The sequence below is a fragment of the Equus przewalskii genome, chromosome 5 (assembly GCF_037783145.1).
Source record: "Equus przewalskii isolate Varuska chromosome 5, EquPr2, whole genome shotgun sequence".
Taxonomy (NCBI): Eukaryota; Metazoa; Chordata; class Mammalia; order Perissodactyla; family Equidae; genus Equus; species Equus przewalskii.
In genome coordinates this window covers 37,175,404-37,193,164 of record NC_091835.1, presented here as the reverse complement: position 1 = coordinate 37,193,164, position 17,761 = coordinate 37,175,404, and the positions used below count along the sequence as shown (strand labels likewise).

General features: G+C 36.3%; 1 protein-coding gene across 1 annotated transcript in view; it reads right to left on the bottom strand.

Annotated features, from left to right (window-relative positions):
• Positions 1-338: 338 nt before the first annotated feature.
• The window catches only part of KLRG1 (killer cell lectin like receptor G1), a 42,574-nt gene continuing 25,151 nt past the window's right edge, over positions 339-17,761 (bottom strand). Inside the window, exons 4-7 of the mRNA XM_008509428.2 lie at positions 15,069-15,170; positions 12,892-13,061; positions 1,874-1,974; positions 339-1,521 (exon numbers count right to left, since the gene is read on the bottom strand). Coding sequence (XP_008507650.2) covers positions 1,410-1,521; positions 1,874-1,974; positions 12,892-13,061; positions 15,069-15,170 — 485 coding nt within the window. The 3' untranslated portion in view covers positions 339-1,409. The remainder of the gene's footprint in view (positions 1,522-1,873; positions 1,975-12,891; positions 13,062-15,068; positions 15,171-17,761) is intronic.

Below are 17,761 nucleotides of genomic sequence, written 5' to 3'. Positions count from 1 at the left end.
AGTAAATGAGATTGTACACCCTGGAGCAGCCAAGCCATGGCACAAGTGGAATCACTATCACAACATCCTTAACCTAATCAAGGGAGTCACCGTCATCACATCCAAGAGACATCCCTCAGCCCCAGGACCAAAGGTAGGAGATCATAAGGAGATGGGATTTTGTTTCCACTACTTTCTCCTATGAACATTCTATCTAGATTAAGCTGGCCCTTTGTCTTTTGAGCAACAGCCACTGAATGCTCATAAGGGTAGGATTAGGGAGGATTAGGATATACTGTGTTTCTTGCCCTTAATTCCTTTAATTAACTTGTGGGGTAACGAAACAATTGGAATAAGAATTTTTAAATTCTTACTTTTTATTAATCCATTCATTTATTTAATATTCATTGATACAAACACTATTTTAGGTGTCTGAGATACAATGGTGGATAAGATACAGTCCACGTCCTTAAAAACTACGAAAGAGAAAGACAAGTAAACAGACTACAATCCAGCGTCAACAACAGTAAGAAGTATGGTCCCTTTCATTACTCCCTCCAATATGTTTAAACAACATCTTCCCTCCTTATCTATGTCCAAATCCTACTAAAGAAAAATAATAAGTTTTTCTCATTTTTGAGGCATTAGTGCCTAAAATAATTTGAGAATCAACCACATAAACTGCTTCCGTAAATTTTCCTCTACAAAAATGCCTTGTCAAAGAGACCACTGTTGTAAAATCAACATGCAAATCACATGTTCACAACATGAAAAAAATATAGTCACACATTGTTTCATTCAACCACATCTACGCATATTCAGAAAAACTAAATTCAGTCAAGGCCAGGTCTTAAGTAAGTGTGAAGAGCTGAAGACCAGACAGCATCACCCTGCTCTCATCTACTTTCATAATTTATTTTCTCACCATTAGCATTATTCTTTAGAATAATGCTTTATCTGCAAAGGGCCACTGTTAGGATAAAAATATATTATCAGAGAAAAGTAACATGTCAACCCATTAATGCACATAAAAACCCTCTGCTACATTAGCAATAGTATATATTTGCACAGATTTCATTAGATCAGCTCAGAATATAGCATATAAAAGGTATATTTTTGACTGAGATGGTGGGGGTGAGGATGAAGGAAGCAGCATTAGTCACTAGAGTGAAAAATACTAAAAAAAACTTTATCTATTTCACAAATTTGCCTAGATCTGGTTTTTAAATTGTTAAGATAATATCTAAATACTCTCAAAGTCCACCAATAAACCATCAACCCTGGGGAAGCTGCATTTAATCTTGCATCTAATGCCATATCCTCAAAGGTTCAGCATTCACTATATATATATATATATACTCATGGCTATCCCAACACCCAGAGGCCAGCTCCCCCTTTTAAGGGAGTCATATGACAGATCTGACCATCTGTCAAAGTCTGACCTTCTTACAGACCCAATGTAAAGGAGCTTCGCAGCTAGAGGCTTGGAGACCATTTCCGCTGATGGCACCACACTTCTGTACCAAGCTGTTTGAAAGAATCCTGTAAGAAATCAGACAAAAATCAATCACTTAAGGTGACACGCAGAGTAAAGGAATTGTAAAGCATGAAGGAATAAAAAATGAGCAAATTCTTTCTCCCTATTCAGGCCCCACTACTCTCAGCTCCCAAAACAACAGAACAATAAAAATTGCTAATTAGCCTCTCTGTAAAATGCCTTTTTTGTTTTTTTGCCCTTATCCACTGTTCATTTCCTTCTTTGTTCCCAATTTCCTTTCCTCTCTGCTCCATCTGCTATCCTTTATATATTTCCCCAGCCACATAACTTTTATTTCCCTTTTCTCTCTCTCTCTGTTTTTTTTTTTTTTTTTTGCACTCCTTTGAAGCCCCTTACCTTGAGAAGTTTAGAGTTGATCCATCTTCCCACCTCCAGCCAGAATTGTTCCTCAGACCAATCCAGTAAAATTTCTCATTGAGGAAACTTTTGAGCAGGTTCTAAGGGAAAGATCGAAGATGATGAAAAAAAGTAAGCAAGATGCAGAAAATCAAAGAAAAGACTCAGTGTCATGGTCAAACAATTATTCTTTTACACCCTCTCTCATCACCATTATTATGGAATGCGTGTTTGTGTGCCCCTGAAACTCGTATGCTAAAGTTCTAACCCCCAATGCGATGGTATTTAGAGGTGGGGCCTTTAGGAGGTAGTCTGGTTTAGATGAGGTCATGAGGGTGGAGCCCTCACTAATAAGGGATTAGTGTCCTTATAAGAAGCTAATATAGCTCTTGGACTTCCCAGCCTCCAGAACTGTAAGACATAAATGTCTGTGGTATAAGCCACCCAGTCTACGGTACTTTGTTAGAGCAGTCTGAGCTGACTAAAACAACCACTTACTCCAAATAACTAATCTCTCTTTTAAATTCCAATTCTAAAGCTTTGTTGATTGCAGAGTGGAACACTTCCTAGAATTGAACTTTATGGCTACAACTGCATTCTTGGAACACGACAGATAATATAAATATAACACCTCTACCTTTCATTGCAACTTCCTCCTTGACTGGATGGAGCAATAACTTTGAAAGAAAAAAGTTAAATACCGCTGCAGAAGTAATCAGGTTTCTCATTATCATAAACATGTAAATTATTATTAAGCCTGTGGAAACATACTTGGTTTTTTCCCACTAAACTCTCATTTTCCAAGTCCTCGTCAATCTTGCATATGACAAGGAAAAAAAACAGTTCTTAAGGAAACAAGCTTAAGGTAAAGTTAACTTGGTTATATCCATGCTACTCCTAGAACGGAGATAAAAGATTCTTTGCTCTGTAGAGTCTGACATTCAAATGAAGGAGTTTTATTTCCTAAGGATATTGCCTCTACAAATGAAATAACATAAAGGATAAATCCCAGAAGATTAATTTTGTTGTAGAATTTGCTGTTAATGCAATGAATATATTTCTCAATAAATGAACTACCACCTTGAATTTGAAAACGGCTTTTGTTACAGAGAGTTTCACTGTGATGTTGAAGTTTTGATGTGATGTTAATGTTGACAAGTATTGTGTTTATTTGTGAACAGGAAGGACAAAATTGTAAGTCTGAAAAGCAAAAAATAGATGGAAGACCATTACATATAAACTAAAATGCTCAATGTTTTTATCTGTTTTAGAGTATGAATGAATATTCAAAGGTATTCATATGTGTTTTAACAGATACCAAATCCTCTGGGTTATATGCGGTGGGCAAGTATAGATGTGTGAAGTAGCATTCATGGGCACTGATAACTGATGTCTCTGTGTGTCCAACAAATACTGTATGTATTGATGGGGTCCAGGGCATGCTGCCCCAAGATGCGCCACTGTGGTATGCAGATTATTTCAAGCTGAAGACAATAAAGGCTCAGACTCAGCAAGAACATTCGACCTTTCCCCCCTAACTGCCTAAAACAAATTTAAAATAAAGGCCTGTCTCCAGGGCAGGCCATCACCATAGATAACTTTGGGTTCCGGTAGACTGGGAGGACACTTGCGAAGCCCACTCTTATCAAAGTTCTATTTACCAAACATTTGCTTTTCCATTTCCATGTGGCTTGCCTTCGTACCCTTTTGAAGCCCCAAATCATTACCCCAAATCTCCTCCTTGTCTCTTAGGTAAAGATACTTAAACAGGCAGCCTCGGCCAGTTGGCTGAGTTGCTCAGTTTGCCTGAGCCTCTCCCATGTATATATGTTATAAAGCTTTGTTTAATTTTCTCCTGTTATTCTGTCCTATGTGAATTTAATTCGTTGTCCAGTCAGAAGGACCCAGAGCGGGTAGAGGAAATGTCTTCCTCCCCTACAGTATAATTAATGAGATAATTGCCTGGCATCTTCTCTTTACTCTATTTCTTCTTATCCAATTCCCTGAATCACCTCAAATACCTTGTGAAGGAAAATGGAAAACTAATAAGAAAGCACTCAAATTGTTCCTTCCCTTTTGTTCCCAGGAATCTTGTTTTGTAGTGTTTTTGCTTGGTTGCTTGGTTCGTTTGCTTTTCTCTGTGTTAGAGCTTGATCTAACAAATGTTAAAAAAAAAAAGCCCCTAACTTGTTCCCGTGATCACATATTTCCTGACTAATCATTTGTTTTAAGCCTCCTTCCTGTGCTGGTGCTTTGAGGTAATCTGCCATTTCATCTGGCAGTGGTCATCACACAGAGCATCACATTCTCAAATTCAATGAACTTGCTTCGATCTCTCTCCTGTCTCTGTAAACTTCTATCCTTTGGAGGAACAGAAGCTCAAAGAAGGGCAGTGACACACTACTTCTCAGTAATTTAGTGGTAGGCCTTGGACCAGAACCCAATGCCCCAGCATGTCCTCCACTGTGATAACCCATCCCTCTGTAACTCAGCTCTCTTTCTAAACTGCACTTACACTAGCCCTGAAGAAATTGTGAGACTTCTAGGATGTTTATTGGCACATTCAGCAAGCTAAAAGACTGTACATTCCCTTTGATAAAGCAGGCCAGGATGACAGCTTAAACAAATATTATAATGTTGGATCCCAGAATTAGTTACTAAGTTGGGCCTGTGTATCGGGGAGAGTCCTCATAGTGCCCCAGAACAGGCTGATGAATGCATAATGATGTCTATTTCTCGTTATACCCACGGTCAGATATCCTAAAACCTGGGCATTTTGCTAGAAAAGGGAGACCCAAGGTGGCAGAGTACGCCTGGATTACCTTCAGGCTATCTGAAAAACCTCCTTTAGAAGTTTTTGAAAATCAAAGACAATTATTTTTCTTCTTCAAGTTTCAGGAAAAAATATTTTTAAACTTCCTAATTTTGCTGCAAAGTTATACATTTTTGTTCATTTAAACATATCGATATTTTCTAATGACAGTTTAATTCATTAAATACCTTTGGAATAAAATACTCTCTTTTATCCAGGAACTACTAAAAAAGCAGTGAAATTTCAATGCTCTATAATTATTATGATACCATCAGATGTTCCATTTTGACGACATTGTTTTTATTCCACTCCAGGAAGATGGGTGCTAAAGAGTAAGAATTCAAGAACTGTGCTCTTAACGGTATCTCTGGACTAGTTCCCTTTACCTACTTGGAGACTTTCACTGGAATGGATAAAGAGTTTCTCTTCTAAAGTCAAGAGAAGCATAAAGCCTCTTTGCACTCCCAGTAAAGACACTAAAGGAGGTTGTCTTGGTCAGTTCACGGTGCTATATCACATTACCATAGGCTGGGTGACTTAAACAATGGACATTTATCTCTCACAGTTCTGGAGACTGGGAAGTCCAAGATCAAGGTGCCAGCAGATCTGGTGTCTGGTAAGATCCTCCTTCCTGGTTTGCATATGGCTGTCTTCTCATATCTTCACAAGGCAGAAAGCAGAGAGAGGCAAGCTCTCTCAGGTCGCTTCTTCTAAGGGCACTAAGCCCATCATGAGGGCCCCACCCTCATGATCTAATTATTTTCCAAAGGCCCCACATCCAAATGCCATCACACTGAGGATTAGGGTTTCAACATATGAATTTTGGAAAGACACAAACATACAGTTCATAAGAGACAGAACAAGTCTTTTGTGCTATTTCCCATGATCAGATAACTTATATTTTCTCTTGGATTTCATTTGAAATTGGATTCCAATCCTGGATTGCATTCCAATCCTAGTTTCCACTGAGGACAAGTGGTTGTCGTAGCTTCTAGATGAAGCATTTGAAAAATCAGTACAACTTGTTTGGCAACACATCCTTCCCCAAAATTCTATCTCCTGTGATAGCTTTGTTCTCTCAGGTAGAGTATCCAGAAAACAATTAAAAACAATTATGTCTTACATTTGTATGGTACTTTAAGGCTTACACAATCCCTTTGTATTCATTCTTAATTTCATTTGAAATGCCGGATATGCAGTAGGGCATTCAGGACAGCAAAACAAAAACAATATACTGGAGTCCACCACTCGCTCTGTCCCTGCTATCTGAGGACAAACAAACGGCTTAATCTGGCTGACCCTCAGTTTCCTTATGAGGATTTAGCTCAGATATTCTCTAGGATTTTTTTCCAGTTGTAAAATTCCTGACAACCCTGGAAGGTAGGAAAATATTATCATCCTCATCTTTGTAGATGAGAAAACATGTCCACATGGGTGAAAGGGCTTACCCAAGGCTCCTTAGTGAATAAACATCCAAGTTTTCTCTCCCAGTGCTAAACTTTTGCATTTTATCAAGTTTTCCCCTGCTAGTAATAAATAAGATCACACTGTGCCCCTGATTAATGCTCTCTAGTGGTTTCCCTTTTCACATAGAATAAAATCTAAAATCCTTATTTATTACAAGGTCTTACATGATCTAGTGCCTGCCAACCATTTATTCACTTACTAGGTTCCAGGCTCCCCCTAGATTTTCACATGTGCTGCTGTTCAGGTCTAGGCCTCAACTCAAATGCTACCTCCTCAGAGAGGCATTCCTTAATTGGCCAATCTAAAATATCTACATTCACTATTATAGCATACTGCTTCATTTTCTTCAAAGCACATATCACCATATTTACTTGTTTACTTCTTTGTTGTCTGTCTCTCCTCTGACTAAAATGCAAGCACCATAATAGCAAGAACTCTTGCTTACTACTGTATCCCCAGCACCTGGAAAAATATATGAAATGGTGTTCAATAATATTTATAGAATTAAAGAACGTAGAGTCAAGTCTTATGCTGCAAGAGGCTAAAACCTTTTGAACACAAACTCTCTGCATTTTTCACTTTACCCACATCGAGTACTTCATTGTGTAGGGTGGAGGTAGGGAGGTAGACTGAAGAGAAAAGGTAGGGTAAGATAGATGAAATGACACCCTAATTCAAAATAGCTTGAAATCTTTCATGTATTTCTTAACCAACTTACTTAAAAGGATTATTTAAATGAGGAAGAAATGAGTTTTTCCTCATTTCTCCACGGAAATTGTAAGCAAAACAGTCCATTTCATTCTTTCTTTCATTTCAAGGAGAGGAATGACAGCTAATAAAGTACAGAAATGGGTAAAGACTTGCTCAGAAACCTCAGTTAGAGTCCGAAGAGCTGGGATTAGATAATGCCCACTTACAAACTCCACTCCTGCACTTTTTTACTACACCCAAGACCCATACAATTCTAAGTGACATGATCAGGCCAGTTTACTACTCACTGGGGGAGCTGGATAGTGAAAATGTTCACTATGTCACTTTCACTTGAAAATCTTCCCACTTGAAAGAAGCCTTTAAAATCAGATGCAATTACCTATGTTCTATGTACACATGGACAGTGTGTGTGTGAGTGTGTGTGTCTGTGTCTGTAGAGCAGCACAAAAGTAGAAGGAAGAAGAAAAGGCATTAACTCAAAACTCCTGTCCTCCGAAAAGGGTGTTAAATAGAGCATTTAGGTGTTATGTCACTTTAGAGTTTGTAATGTTTGGTTGCATTTTAGAGAAAAGAAAATGCAAAATTTAAAAGCAAGATGAAGATAGAAAACAAACAAATGAAATCAGGTACATTTTTTCTTTCCTTTTCCTTTAGGGCAATATTTATACCTTACACACATGCGCGCGCGCACACACACGCACACACACACGTGCTTTTGCAGGTAATATTTTTAAATTGTAATTAAAATATTATTAAGGCATAGAAAATATTCCATGACTTCCAAAATCAACATGGCTTATGACATACATCTAAGTTAGTTCAATCTATATGGAGAAAAACTAGTAATATGTCAAAGCTACTAAACTGGTTAAATATTTTCATTTTCATATAAATATGGCTATAGCTGAATATAAATTGGAAATAAGTAAATTTTGTCGAAGAATATAAAAGTAGTTAAGCAATAATAGGATAATACAGAATTTTTAAAAATAAGTATCTAGAATAATTTAATGTTTGGAAAAAACAGGAATAAAATAATACTATGTGATAAAAGCAGCACATAAAGACAGGCTGTCCTAAAAGCCTAAAAACTTAAGATAAATGTCTTTTTTTCTTTTCTTTTGCTTGAGGAAGATTGCCCCTGAGCTAACATCTGTGCCAATCTTCTTCTATTTTATATGTGGCGTGCTGCCACTGCATGGCTTGATGAGCAGTGTGTAGGTCCACACCTGGTATCCAAACCCACAAACCCTGGGCCGTCAAAGCAGAGCACATGAACTTAACCACTATGCCACCAGGCTGGCCCCGGATAAATGTATTTTTAAATAGTATGTCTGTTATATTTTCAAATCATATCATTAATATGTTTTTCTTCAATCTCCAGACACCTTTTCAGGTGAAGTTTAAACCAATGAATGCAGTTATTAATTTGAAAAAAGTACATTACAGAGCACCCATGAAGTCTAAAATCAATTGGAATCCATAGCTTTAAATTTAAAGGTATTTCACCTGAAAATATTTCTGGAGGTTTAATAAAAACACATTGAGTATATTAGTTGAAAATGTATCTAACATACTGTTTAAAAATAAGTTTATCCTGTGTTTCCAAACTTTTCAGATATCCTGTAGCATGTAAACATTGATTACTATCATATAAAAACGTGCACATACATTAAGAGATTTCAAAGGGAAATTTGATAGGCTACAAATTACTACAATTTAATATTGATACAAATTTTCCCTATAATTCTGTGTATGTGTACAATACTAAAAGCAAATAAGACTTGCTCTGTAAACTAGAGCATTGTCTTTAAAAGACAGTGAAAAATTTCCCACCAACAGGTGAATGGATAAACAAAATGCAGTATATCCATATAATGGAATATTATTCAGCCATAAAAAGGAATGAAATTCTGATACATGCTATAGCACCGATGAATCTTGAAAATATGCTAAGTGAAATAAGCCAGATGCAAAAGGACATAATAGTCAAATTCAGAGAGACAAAAGGCAGAACAGTGGTCACCAGGGGCTGGCAGGAAGAGAGAAGGGGAGTTGTTTTTTAATGGATACAGAGCTTCAGTTTGGAATGATGAAAAATTTCTAGAGATGAATACTGGTGATGATCTCACAATAATGTGAATATACTTAATGTCAATTGTACACTGGAAAATGGTTAAAATGGTAAACTTTATGTTATGAAGATTTTACCTCAATTTTTTTAAAGTTAAAAAAAAAAAAAAGATAGTGAGAGATATCCTAACCTACATCCTACACCAACACTTTGGTGTGAAAGTCACACTGGTTGCTTGATCTGCTTATGAAGGAAGGATGACAAAAGACATATTACCAGACTACAAAGACCTCCAGAGTAAAATAATTCTCCTACCATCTACCCTGTGTTTCCAGACATTTCTTTCAATCTTCTGACATACCACTTCAGATTTCCTATAAGAGAAATACTAAATTCAGCAAGTCAAATTTCTCTGTGATACATATTTTACTGAAATTTCATGTCTTAGGAGACAGAAGAGAAAAACAAAAGTTATTTTGACTTTGAGCTGTATTCTGAGCAACAAGGAGAATTAGTTCAAGTGGAAAAGAAGAAAAACTAAAATTAAGTGATTCCTACTATGTCAAAGGAACTTCCAGATAGATTTTTTCATTTAATATTCATAACAATTCTGGGAAGTTTTTTTCCCCTTTGTACGGGGGGAAATTGAGAGTCAAAGAGGTTAAGAAAATTGCTGAAGTTCACATAGCTAGTAAGCAATGTAGTAAAAACAAATTCATGAATGTCTAAAAGAAACTAAGCCCTTTCCATTACCTGATTCTACTGTAAAATATGGGGAAAAGTGACAGTTACCATAGCATTTGCATTGCAGTATCCAAAGAAGGAAATTTCAGATATAATTAGATGTAAGCCCTAAATACAAGAAAAGCCAATATCAAAAGTTCAGAGAGAACACAGGGACAATCCCAGTCATAAACTCTAATAGGGAAGATGGTTATAGTTTAATGAGTGGTTGTTAAAACAATAGAGTCTGATGATATAATCTCAAATTATGATAATAAAGAAGAAAGATACTGTGGGGTGAAGAGCATCAGGATAGATTGAGGGAAACCAAAGTATTTCTACAGGAAATTCTCTAGTCAACATAGATTTTAGAATAACACACTAACAACTATAAGAAACAAATGCTAAGAATTTGAATATATATAAAGACCTAAAGATAAATTCAAAGAGCAAAAAGAATAACAAAGGGCGGATGCAATAATGTAAAGAGAAAAATGAGGAAATAACAGAGCAATTCAATTTCAATTTTGTTTTTATTTTCTCAAAAATAAAATAAATCTTGAAGTCCAAGATAGAAAAAGAGATAAGTGAGCATCTAGCTATTTTAAATATATTTAAATCCCAACAGCCATATAATGAACCTTCCAGATTTCAAATTCAAATAATTTTTAAAACATCTATAGAAAAGAAAAGCCACCAGAAGACAATTAATAGGAAAAGTTATCTCATTTTTCAGCATCCACAAGATAGATCCTGGAAGCTCGTCAAATACAATATTTCTGTAAGTGACTTTAAAAGGTGGGCTGAAGTAGATTTTAAAATCTGGCTCTGAAAAAGAAAGACTGGCTCTGACAGATCTGTAGCCTTGAACTTGCTCATTATCTCTTCTGAATTTTACTCACTCCTTAGTGAAATGGGGATGTGGAGTTCTACATTATAGATATGCTGTTAAGATTAAGAATAATATACATAAAATACCTGGCACACAGCAGGTTCTCAATACATGGTAGTTTCTATTCTTAGATTCTTAGGGGTAGATTGTTATTACGTACTTTGCTATAACTGATCAAAGATAGAGGTCGATTATATATATGTATCTTACTGAAAGAAGACTATTTAACAGCATGAGAGGTATACTTCTTTAGCCTTGTAGCCTCTAGCATATACCAACTTAACTTCCTAGCAGTATTCTCCACCAGTAGAATGCCAGTTTGAAAAACTTGTTTTAATAGATCCATATACTCTTTTGGTAGCTATTCAAACCTAAGGATGATACTAGGAATATCAAGCATATCTTCAAATAGGTTATAAATCTTGCCTTGAGAACAAAAGAATAACACCACCAGTACAAGAGGATCAGCAGATCAGATATAAGTCAAGCTGGTTCTCCAGAATCTGACAAAGGCTGAGGAGAAGAAAAAGAATTAGGCCAGAGAACCAAGCAAGATTCCACAGGAATGTCAGAAGCAAAACTTATCTGTGGTCACTATTAAATCCATCAGGGATATTCTACCCTTTCCAGTCCTGACTTGAGTTAACGGACCTTAAGAGGAAATAAACCAGTTTTGGAAATGTAGCCAATCTAACTCTGTGCAGCTTACTCAGCAATAGAGGCAGGATTCAGGGAAAGTGAAGAAAAGAAAGGAAAGGAAAAATATCTCTAATACTACTACATTCCTCTGGGAGACCTCAGAGAAACACAAATATCCCCAACTCCCAGATATTCTGTGTCTTAGCCCTTTTCCTCCTCATCTCATGATCACACTGTGTAATTTATAGTAGCTGCTACACCACAATCCTCGGCAGCAGCGTCTTGCATTATGACTCACTACTCTGTTTATCAGTATTTGCCCAGCAATGCTTCAAGCTCTTTGCTCACTTCTGCTATTGACTTCAGTCAGCTCAAGTCCTCAGATGCAGCTATATCAGAGTGTGAATACGAGTTGCAGCAAAAAGGTCCAGAAAGTAAGGTTATAATTAACAGATGTCATAAAACCAAGATTTTATATGTCTAATGACAAACCCCAAAGCATTCTGCACCTACTTTAGGGAAGGAATAAGGAAAAGTAAGCCACAGAGGTGGACTGATTTAGAGTTAGAGTCTATGCAAAATTTTAAAGGATTGAGTATTCCTTTGTCAGAAAACAAGAATTGAGATGCTTTCATCTTTTCTTAAAATAGGAAAACATAAAATTTAGGTTCTATATGTTCTCCCCAACTGCTTTAGAATAATTACATCTCTAAAATTCCCCAAGGAATGTTAATATAGTTGAATTCTTAATAAAGTGTTTTCTGTGATTTGATTCTACCCAAAAAAAAAATTACAGAAAGCAATATCAAAACATAAAAATTAGCATGAAATTAGCACTAAAAACCTAACTAGGATATCTTATTTTCTTTGTATATGTTGTTTACATTGACAAGTTAGAACTGGATTGATTTTTGTACCAGGTTACCTCAGGATGTCAATTCCTTGCATTAACTTGAGATGCTCTAGGATTAATAAAGAGCTCTCCTCCAGGAGACTGCCGGGTGGACAGGAAGGAACAGAGTCCTGTGGGAAGTGGAGCCCACCAGCTTAGCTCTGCAAGGAGTTTAAGATCACACATGCACGCACACACACACACACACACACACAGTTTCCTTCCTTCTTGCTCAACTTTTTGAAACTGCTTTCTCCTCATGCCCCATCCTCCACCGCAAACGTTTCCTAGCCTGGGACTTACTGGATTCCAATGAATGAAGTAAAAATGTTAAAAGAGGCATTTAAGCCCTTGCATGGTCTCTTTGTCACCATGCTATCTCTCTTCCCTTCCCTCCCAAGTCCACTGGCTCTTGCATAAGAATCAGCTGCTTCTTTGTTGTTGGACACGTATGTTTCTGGATCTAATATGTCTTTTAATTAGACCTGCATTTCTGGTCTTAATTCCTCTCTGTAATACTCACATCCTTCTATCTCCAGCACACACATATACACACATATATGCCTATGCAAACATCTAGGTTTCTATAACTGTGGGTTGCTGGGGTGAGGCAGGGAACAGATAAGGAGTGGGGAAAGAGAGGGAAGAAGGCAGGGGTAGAGGGGGAGAAAAGAAGGGAAAGAAAGAGGAGAGAGAAGGAGAGGGAAAGGGAAGAATATTCCTTTTGCTCCTCAAAACAAGATGCATGACACATTTGCACAGTATTCACCAACAAAACAAGCTACATTTTCTAAATGTTTGCCTTTACCATTTCCTGCTTGTCTGTAAACATGAGGAGATGTGAGTCTTTGCCTAAGCAGAATTTCAGACTAGAAGTCCAGTTCTTTGTCTCCACTGAGAAGTAATAACAGTGGTCACCATACCTAATCCAGAGGTCTGGGCAGCTAGGACAGTGGGCACAAGTGGAGTACTTGGAACCTAGAAAGGAAAAGGACCTGGTTCACATCTTTATGGACCACTCATTCTTGGAGATGAAATGGGAGATAAAACGGAATACGGCCATCCCAGTGTCTTCCCTGCCCTACCTAGCGTTCATTCTGAATGCCTATTAATGCATGACCTCAGATTAAGTTTAGAGAAATGCACAACAATGTATCAGGAAGGGAAAAATTACCCCTTTCCTTTCTTGGTTCTTTTGGCTGGCCAAATTAAAATGACATAAGGCAGATTAACAGCAGAAAATCAAATTTAATTACATATGTACAGGAAATCCACATTAACATGAGAGATTCCAAAGACAGTCAGGCAAAATGAAGTATATATATCATTCGAGACTAATGAGAAGGTGGATTTGGAAGGGAAGGCAATTCACAGGAAGAATGAAAGGGGTAAATGTTCAGTAAACAAATGTTTCCTGGGCCATCCAAAAACAATGGGACACAGAGAGGACTTGGATCAAACAGGCCTTGCCAGGTTCCTCCCTGTCTACCACACCTAGTTCATATTAAACTATAGTTATCTATGGTGATATCTCCCTTCCTGGAACAGGTCCACTATCTGAATTCTTTTAGGCAGTTAGCAGGAAGGGCAAAGTTTCTTCCTAAGACTTTTGGGCCTCAATTATTTTCAGCTCAAAATAATCTGCATGCCAGAGTAGTACATCTTGGGGGATTCATTCTGAACCCTCACTAATGCATGGCCTCAAATTAAATGCCCTCACAAAGTCCAACTCCATCACTACTACTGTACATTTCACTAGACAACGATATGACTATGACTGAAGGAGCAGGGAAGGAAATGTGTACAGTCTTGCTGGGGACTGTGGAGAGAGCACATTACTTGTGCTAGAGATCTTTATGCACATGTGGTATACATATCAGATAAAATAATTGTGCATTTGCATGATATGTATCAGCGTACTGTCCATATAGGCTCAGGGTATAGATAATGTAACTACATAATGTACATTGCTTAAATAAGGCAGAATCTTTCAGAAACCCCAACCTCAACCTGACACCCCATAATAGTGTAGAAGAAAAAAACAGAAACTAAAAAGCGCAAACTTAACTAGAATGAAAGGTCATTCTTTTTTTTATAATCACAAATATGATTGTCTATCATCATTGGAAATTGGATAAAAGACATACTTCAGCAAAAAGAATTTACTCAAATATCAAAAAAAAAAGAGTTTCTGACAGAGAAGGGTATCAGATGCTAAAGTGAAAAATGATACAATTCTCCTCACTGAGTTCTTTTAAGAACATTCTCATTCCTTTGAAATGGTCAGATTAGAGTTCTGTGAAAATGAAAGGGAATGGAATAAGCTTTCGAGGTAATTTCCACCAAGATTCCATTATTCTATTGATTTTCTACTTCCATGAAACATATTTGTATAAACTCACCATAAGCACAATTCCACAATGGCCAAGTATGAGCCATTATATCAAATGAGCACATGTGTAGATATATAATTGCAGAATAGGTTATATATCTATTCTAGATTTAGGAATTTAAAAATGGGGAACATAGTCCTTTTTAATGGAAAGATTAGGCCTTCTATGGGAAGGCATGGCATGTGACCAATATAGGGTTCTGGAGATCAAGCTATAAAGTTGGCCCCTTATCCATTTGTGCTTTTTCCACACAACTGTGACATTACCCAGCCAGTGGAAAAATGTTTATGATGCAACATAAAATTAAAAAGTAATATACAAAATCATAAGCATATTATGATCAGAACTAGACCCAACCTTAGTAAGAAGAAAAAGAAAGGCAAGGCAGATTTTAGAGGACTGGATTGAAATTCTGTTAAAAGAATAAATACTTACACAAATGCATGGACCCAAAGACTAGGAGACTATACCCAGGAAATGTTATTGTGTACAAGTGGTGACTTATTTTGCTGGAATTATTTTTCATTTTTCAAATTTTCTGTTATGTTATGTTGCTTTCATAACACAAATCTTGGTTTCAGTTAGCACTTACCCTGGCACAGAGTCCACTGGAATAGCAGCAAACTTGCCAGAAGGGCACTCAGAAGCCCAAAAGCTACTGCCACATGGCAAGAGAGAAGGGACCTGGAAGAAGCTGCAAGAACAGAATTCAAAGCAAAATTCTGAGTCAGACTGAAAGCTGAAGGAGGAAAAGTTAGGGAAGGAGATCTGGGATCTTGAAGTAATTTTGCCTAGTGGGAAGTGAACCCCAGCCCTAAAGATTCCTTTCCTGGATTTGTCAGAGATTTGCCTTAAAGCCTAGGGTGGCCACCCACATCTTTATCAAGGAATAGACTATATTTGTCAAGTTCAGGATACTTTTTCCTTTGAAAATGTGGCTTACGCAGTCTCATGCCTTAGTGATGAGAATATAAATTGATACAACCTCTTTGGAGGACGATTTGGCAATGTCTACCAAAATTGCAAAGGCATTTACCCTTTGACTCAGAGTTTCCCTTTGAAAAGTTTCCTACAGATATTCACATATGTATAAAATGTTGTGTTTATAAGGCTGTTCATGGCAACAATATTTGTAGGAGGAAAAGACTGAATTCAACCTAAATGTCCATCAATAAAAAACCAATCAAATACATTCTGATATATACATAAAGTGAATATGCAGCTTCTAACAAAGGTTGGGAAAAAAACCAAAATAATGCTTTTTTTACAGATATTCAGGTACTTTCAAGACATATAGTTAAAGGAAAAAACATTCTACAGAACAACGTATGCTATACACAAGAATCTGATAACACTGTTTGACTCTGCAGAGGGGAAATAAATCAATGGGGACAGAGAGAGGAGGAAGACTTTTTACGTTATTTTCTTTTGTATCTTTTGAATTTTGAGCCATGTGATATATAATCTATTCAAAATTTAAATAAATATAGTTTAAAGGAAAATAAAATAACCTACATCTCAGAAGTGCTTTGTAAACTGTCACTATTGGAAGAGTAATGAGTTTAGGTTGATACCATTGTTTATGGATGGGACACTACTTCATATTAACTCCGCTGCATAAACCTACAACTAAGAATGCTACTTTTTTTATTTGGAAAATGGAAATTTTTTTTTTACCCAAATGTTTATTTCCAAATCATAGCAGTCTCATACCCCGATAGCATAGGAGTTATGTGTGAAGAGCAAAACTCTGTAAACTAAGATATTTAAGTTCTAATTTTTAATCCTTTATTTGGTAATCTTTAATCTGGAAATTGGAAAATTGATTCTGTCTCTTTGGGCCTCACTTTCCTATTTAAATTTTACATAAATCATCCTGTAGATATGTGCGGGTATCTATGACGCATTCTGAACTTCTCGAAAGAAATTCATAGTGAGAAATACCTTTAAAATGAGAGAGTTCTGCATGATAAATATTTGGACTGATAAATTCAAAAACACTAGGTTTCTAGTGACATCATAAAATACATATATACTATAGAAGAATATTTAATGAAATGAATGTTGATTTAGATATGCAAAATGAAAACAGGTATCAAAACATAATTGTATTTGTGTAATGACAATCTGATTCAAACAATTAAGTTAAATTTTTTTAAATGTTTTTAATTTACTTAAAAAATATACATACTAAAAGCCACTTAGTGGTGTACATACAGTAGAGTCAGCATAGAAAGGCAAAAATGTACAAAAACAGTGATGCTGATGATCGCCATGTTGTAAAATTACTAGTGATTTTTATTTTCTTATATCCGCTCTCACAGTTTCCCTATTTTCTATAATGAACATGTAATACTTTTGAAAAAGATTTTTAATATCATTTTAAAGTTTCCAATCCATTTCCCCATTCTCAAATAGAGCATCCTAGAGTAAGAATGAATAAAAAAATGTGTAATATGTACTGTACATAAACAAAAAGCCACTTGCCTAGAAATCAAAATAATGATACTCAAGTTCCAGTTGTGTGACCTTGCACTTATACTTTAAAATGTACATTCATGGGGCTGGCCCTATTGCATAGTGGTTAAGGTCGTGCACTCTGCTTAGGTGCCCCAGGGTTAGCCGGTTCAGATCTGGGGCACAGGTCTATGTTTACCAAACCATGCTTTGACAGACATCTCATATATAAAGTAGAGGAAGATGGGCCTGGATGTTAGCTCAAGGCCAATCTTCCTAAAAAAAAAAAAGTACATTCCTTTTGACTTAATAATTCTATTCCTTAAAAATTAGCACAGATATAATCCAAAAGAAAGAAAAATATATACAAATAAAAATTCCCAATGCTGTATAATTTATAGTAATAGAAATAAATCTAAATGTCAAAGTACACTGGAATGATTTAGCAAATTATATAGCAATGCTTTCAAAGAATGAAACCAAAAATTATAATAATAAGGCTATGTAGCAAAAAGAGAGAAAGCGTATGGAGCTTACGTAACTTGCAGGAGTTTACTCCAAGCATTACTAAAGAGATAAAGTTCTCCCAACAAAGTTCTTGCTTTAGTTCAGGAGCAATAAAGAATAACAGAATTGCCCTAGATTGGGTTTCGTAGATAAGATCATAGAGGTAAATGGTTAGAAAAGAATCTACCTGAGACCTAAGATCAGATCCTCCACCGTATACCAAATTTTCATACTCCAACTCTAGACTTTAAACTGAACCACAAGTATTTCCTCAAATTACCCTCAATTTTTCTACATCCTATACACCAAATTTATTCTACC